Source organism: Actinia tenebrosa, unplaced genomic scaffold (assembly GCF_029948245.1).
Source record: "Actinia tenebrosa isolate PJP-AT-01 unplaced genomic scaffold, QUT_ActTen_1.0 PGA_scaffold2__45_contigs__length_23673736, whole genome shotgun sequence".
NCBI lineage: Eukaryota > Metazoa > Cnidaria > Anthozoa > Actiniaria > Actiniidae > Actinia > Actinia tenebrosa.
Genome location: NW_028292579.1, coordinates 1,506,970 through 1,513,466, shown reverse-complemented (window position 1 = coordinate 1,513,466; position 6,497 = coordinate 1,506,970). Strand labels below are relative to the sequence as shown.

At 37.0% G+C, this 6,497-nt stretch overlaps 1 protein-coding gene across 1 annotated transcript; it reads left to right on the top strand.

Moving 5' to 3' along the window:
• Positions 1 to 144: 144 nt before the first annotated feature.
• On the top strand, positions 145 to 3,769 carry LOC116297414 (thiamine-triphosphatase-like). The gene is made up of 2 exons (XM_031705635.2): positions 145 to 720; positions 1,594 to 3,769. The coding sequence occupies exons 1-2, from the start codon at positions 213 to 215 to the stop codon at positions 1,701 to 1,703; spliced, it is 618 nt and encodes a 205-aa protein (XP_031561495.1). The 5' UTR covers positions 145 to 212; the 3' UTR covers positions 1,704 to 3,769.
• The last annotated feature ends 2,728 nt before the right edge of the window (positions 3,770 to 6,497 follow it).

Genomic DNA, 6,497 nt, shown 5'->3' with positions numbered 1-6,497 from the left:
TAAATATCAAGAATAGTTTTTTGGGTTTTTTGTTTGTGAGTAAGGGGATTGTAGTAAAACTGACTCGTAGGGGGTAGGGGCTGGGTGATATTGGTATGCACAATTTACCCATGATGACATTCGTGTCATTCAAAGATGGCGGAAATTCCTTCACTTTTATACTTCGAGCGCCAACTTCAAAAATAAAATATTTCTCACGACATATCATAAATATGATTGAAGTCGAGAAGAAATTCACTGTTCCGCCATCGTTTGAGGATGTATTAGCAAGAGTAGGAGCCGTCCTAGTCATGGAGAAAGAATTTTTAGATTCGTACTACGATTTTACTGATTTTAAACTGAGTTTGCAAGATTGTTGGCTCCGTGAGAGAAATAATTCTTGGGAATTGAAGCATAGAGACAAGCATTCTAAATCAAGATCAACAACCACGGACTCTTACTATGAGGTTGATAACGAAAAAGAAATTTTAAGGTCGGTAGCAACCTATGTTTCCATGGATACAAGTGTGAAATCCGTTCAAGAGTTCGTCACAGGGTCGAGGTTGCGAGTGTTTGCATCGTTCAAAACGAGGCGAATGAGATATGAGATAGATGGATTGTTTATTGATTTAGACTCTGCAAGTTTTGGCTATAATGTCGGGGAAATTGAGATGATGGTGGGAAGTAAGGATGACATTGCTGGTGCGGAAATCAAGATTGAAAGTCTAGCCAAAAGACTTGGTAAGAAGATAGCCTATCATTATTCACATAAGGCCTGGGGTGGGATGGGTGAAGGGATTTGAGGTCATTTCCTAGCACTTGTTAGAGCTGTGCTTTGAAATCAAGCCAGTGCCATTGAAAAAAAAAATCTTACAGTGCGACTACTCCAACCAAAGCCACCTCGACAAATTTTTGACAAATTAGCCAATCAAAAGTAGGAATCTGAACAATAGAATTGCTACAAATCAGACAAATATCCATGGGTTTACATGGCTTAGAAGACTGCCGGCACCTTTGTTGTCGAATATAAACGTGCTGTCACATAGCAACATAGTGAGTGATAAGATCTATCAGCCTGATAATATCTTTGTCTGTAAGAAACAAACTGTAATCATAAAGACTGTACTATACGGTCTCTATAATTTGCTTTCCTGTCGTATTTGAAGTTGTACATTACTATTTTTCTATATCTTTGGTGACACAAATCACTAATTTGCAAAGAAAATATAATACAAGCTCTTCTTCATCATTTAGTTTTACCAACCGGAACAACGGAAGAATATTTAAATTCAAAATTTGCCGCTAATCTATTGTCTAAATACTCAAACACTATTGGATGATTTGTGAAAAATTTGTCGAGGTGGCTTATCAAGGTACACCCATGACCTCAACTTGTCCCATAGTCCCACCATAGTCAATAGTTTATAGTTAACGTCTCTCTCTTTTACTCCGATGAAGGACTAGCGTCCGAAATGTCAGTCAGTTTTTTCATCTTTTCATGGTGTAAAATATACCCTTTTATCATTACTGTTCCAACTATGGTCCCACTGTTCCCACTCTTACATTAAATAAACATAATCTATCATAATCTATTGTCTATTTTGTTCTTGACAGGCATAAACTGGAAAACCAAACAACATGGGAAATTAGGAGAATACTTATACCTCAATAATCCAACACTCTTCAAACAACTAGTGGAAAGTAAGGTTTTAAGAGGCAAGTGAGATTGTTACATACCAAGTATATTCACCTCGGGTCAAACATTTGTCGTCGAGGGACCACTAAACACACTGCTTTCCTGAGGCTCCAATCAATATAGTTATGTATGTCAAAGCCCAATTTCTCTCTCTTCTCATTGGCCAAGATGGTGCCACGTGATATTTATCAAATTGGTACAGTTTCCCAGCAACCGTTCTGAGGGCAACATTACAAATTAATTCTCATGGAATAACAAAACTGGAAGTGAACATAGTGGAAATGAAATTACTGGGTTGCCTGTGTGTGGCAGTCCAGCTGAGGATGTAATTCCGGACTTAAGAAGTAATATAATTGAGCAGTAAAAGAAGACTTTATAGGATTGTAATTCAGATATTTATTGGTATTAATACAGCTACTCAGTCAGCAGTAGTATGTCTTCAATCACATGGGTTAGTAGAGCCTAAAGGAAAATATAGCTTTCAGTCTCTAGTTAATCTTGAAGGCATACACCTAATTGAAAAACAGTAGTCGGGTTCGAGAAGGTCATATCATTGAAGCTAAGACCAAAAAGGATTTTGGGTACTCCAAAATGTGTATTATATTTGCATATAGACATGTAAAAATGCACAGTAGAGCAAAGTCGGTCGACCTAGATTAACAACATGCCAAAGCCATGATGCATAAAATGTGCACAGGAAGGGAAAACTGCAATACGCATGGAATTAGTATAATTGTTTGTCTTCCCATGCCCCAATTCGGTCTTATTTTTTGAATTAGGTGTATACATAAATATATCAATAAATACTACGCAGTAATAGAGCTGGTAACTTTGGCCATAAACACTTTTCGCTAAGTTTTGAATCCTTTTACTAACCGAGTTTCACAGTTCCACTTCACTGGTTTGGGTATTTGAAAAGACTATATTTGAAGAATATAATCAATAATGAATAGATCGAGAACTTCATAACAGTTAGTGAAAAACAAATGACCATTTAAACATTATTTCTAAACGAATTTATGTTGCTTATTTGGCCATGTATCTTGAAATAAGTATAATTATTTCACCAGCTCTTTAGGTCAATTTTAGTTGTTGTCTGTCAGTGTAATTTTAGATGGAGCCTATTAAAACTTTTGTGGTGTTGGTAACTCAATGCTGTTTTCTCCGGTTACAAAACCATATCTGTATAGTTTTACTAAACAATAATTGTCATTCCACTTCACTGGTTAAAAGATATACAAAATCGGTACATGTTTATTAAAATAAAACACATTTAAAAGTTGATGTGAGAAAAAAAACATGTTCGCAAGTCCTGAAAAAAAATAGACCTAAGATGTTCCAACGTATCTGCTCCTTCCAAACAGCAGTACATAACAAAGATTAGGTGTTAAATGACCTCCAGCATACCAGCATATTGGGAAAACGCAGTGCAAGCTCTAAGAGCATCTTAATGCATTTTTTTGCAAAATGTCCGAATAGAATCACTAGTTATTTATGATAAAATAAAAATCATAGAATAAAAGCTGCAAATTCGGGGTAAAAAAAACGTCTATGTTCCGTACGAACCAGCCAAACGAAGTCCAGTCCATTCCAGCTATGTGCGGTTCTGGATTTTCCAAAATTAAAAAACACTTAAAATTCGGGCTTTTAGAAGAGCAAAACAAGTTTTAGAAATTGGGCATGTTTTTGCTATAAATTAAGATTATCCATGGCCTTTCAAAAGGTGAAAATTCAAAAAAAATAATTTTGTGATTCAAGATCCAGTCACTGACTGAGGCCCAGTCCTTTGAAAAACCTTTTCCTCTGACCGGCTTCACAGGACCTCAACCAGTGCCATGATTCAAAACGTAAAAAATGATTTCCATTTTTTTTGCAAGATTTTTTAGAGTTTTTTCGAATGAGCTATTAAAAAATAGAGAGTCCCGTGCAAAATTTGAGGGTTTTGCCCTGTTGAAGCTTAAAACGCGTATGGTTCTTCAATAAAATCTTGTAGATTTTTCAGCGGTTTTTGAGCGCGCGCACATCGTGGGCTCAAATCGAACGTTCAAAAGTGGGCAGTCACCTTAATATCACGCGCGCCACACAGCGGACAGTGGTGGGGGCACTTACCTTTCATTGTTATATTATTTACCGCCGTACATAATATGAGTAAGCTTGAACCCGTCGTCAGATACCGCGCGCTTGAATGTGCGCGCTGTGCCTTAAACATAACGGTTGCTTGTCGGTCACACGAGAGGGGAAAATGATATTACACCAAGCAACTGGAACCGTTAGGTCCAAGGCACAGGGCGCGCATTGCAACGCGCGGTACCTGACAATACAATACAATAACTTTATTTCAAGAGAGAAACGCCATAACTTTTTACAATTTTCTAACCTACGGCTTTCCCAAAAAATGAATAGCTGTACCAGATAAAGTATTAAATGATATATGCAATAAGTACTGGTATATATAATATTGTTTCGAAGCATAAATATAATAATACGAAGTACACGCACGCTGATTGGTAGAAAACTGTGCTGCTAGATCCTGCGATCGTCTTTCTTTTTGCGTAAATAAATTAAATACCGAAATAAAATAAGTGACAATATAATAAAACGAATAAAGCAGCTTTGTCCGTGGTCCTTCCAGTAATAAAGCACTTAGGAAGCACCGTAAGCACTCGAGTGCTTCTTCTTACACTTCTTTCGTGCTTACGTCACTTCCTGCGTGCTTTATTACTGAACGGAGCACGAAAAACTATTTTATATGTTAAATAATACATAGAATAAATACCATAGATTGGTTTGAAATAAAATATATAGACAACTGTTAAATATGGACAATCAGTTATTCTATTAATACTTATTCATAGGGTTTCGCTGCGAAACAGTTACAGCTTATAGAGTAACTAGTTGGAGCACATGAGATCTTGCAGATGCTCAACCGAGGATATGCGCGAATTAAATAAATTGCGTAATTTAAACTTTATAGAGGAATGAGTGGAAGCCAGAGGTTTAGGAGTCAATGACGACGAAAGAAAAGAGGGCTATTTGAGATAAGAACTAAGACCATTGTAAAGTTTAGTAGCATTATAAATTAATGTTCGCTATCCAGAGTTGCTGCAAGGATATGGCACCTTTAACTCGTAGCAAGCTGCCCTGGTACGACGGCTTAAAGTATCATGTGTTTCAGAAAGGAACTGAATCTTCTTTTGAGACAACTTGTTGCACAAGAGTTTATAAGTACAACGACAACAACAACCACAACAACAACAACAAAAAAGAAGTGCATAATGAAAAGAAGTGTGAGTTTTCTGGATTTAATGAGATCAAAGATAGATATCCACTGTAGTTTGGAGAATAAGGAAACGACCGACTAAGAGAAGTCAGTGTCAAGGAGTGTACATACAGCCCACCCTTGAAGAAGAAGGAGTCGCACTAGTAGCTGATGAGAGCATGAAGCAATATATGAAGTACTTGTTTATGCAAGGAGTATAGAATCGTAAAGCAGAGTTAAAGTTTAGATAGGGTTGGATGCGACGTAAGAGAGCGTACTACTAAGGATGGAGCAGATCATGGCAATGTGATGTTCCCATAACATGCTACTGTCTGTCATGACACCAAGCATTTGCTCTACTTGAGTGTTGAGCCACAGGGAGCCCGGCGGATTTGTACATGAATAAATTAATCAATAAGGTGCTTTGGGTTTCCTGTGTTGAGATTTGAAACAAGGCGCTGATACGTTGAATTTCCGGTAATCGTACTAACCAGTAACTTGATAGCAGATTAACGTAACGTATTGTAACGCACGTACCATTTACTAGGGCGTGCGTTACACTAATACGTTAAATTTGAATTATAAGCACAGGGAGCCCGGCTTGGTGATGCTAAATCGGTAAAACGATCACGTTTCATATGTTGATGACATTACATAATAATCGTAACTCAATACACCCCTATTACAAACGGTCACTACATAATAAGAACTTGTAATGCAATAGTGGTAGACGCTCTCTTCTTAACGCGTGCGTTACGTATTTGAATTTATCACGGTATTAAGTTACGCGTTACAAACACTGGTGTTCTATTATGTAGTGACCGTTTGTAATAGGGGTGTATTGAGTTACGATTATTATGTAATGTCATCAACATATGAAACGTCATCGTTTTACCGATTTAGCATCACCAAGCCGGGCTTCCTGTGTTATAAGCTGCTCTGTCAAGTTACCAAATCTCAATACAGGAAACCCAAAATTAATTTATCATTGGCGTCTTGTTTCAAATCTCAACACAGGAAACCCAAAGCACTTTATTTATTTATTTATTTATTCATTTACAGATTCCAAAGCCGGGCTCCCTGTGGTTGAGCTAGTTAATGTATGGCGTTTCTGAAAGTCGTGATTAGCAAAGATTTTGTTATTATAGTGTTTAGTGACATCTTATTATTATCAGCCAAAGTGGAAACAAATGTTCTAAAACTCATGAATATTTAATGAGGAGAAAACAAAGTAATAATAATAATATTTCTTTCTTTCAACAGTAAACCTATGTCACATTAGGCCCCGTCCACACGTATCCGGAAATTTTTGTATCCGCAAATTATTTTTTGCGGATACGAAAAAGTTTGCGTCCACACGCAGCGTATTCGAATCGTTTTCACCGTCCACACGTATCCGTTTTCGTAAAATTTACGGATACAAAAATTTGCGGATACGTGTGGACGGGGCCTTAGTGATTTACAATAGGAAACTGCAAATCAAATCAAAGCAAATCACTACTGTGACGGTGGTTTGGAAATGTGTTCTTAATTTGCATTGAATTTCGTAAACTTTTTCTTTGA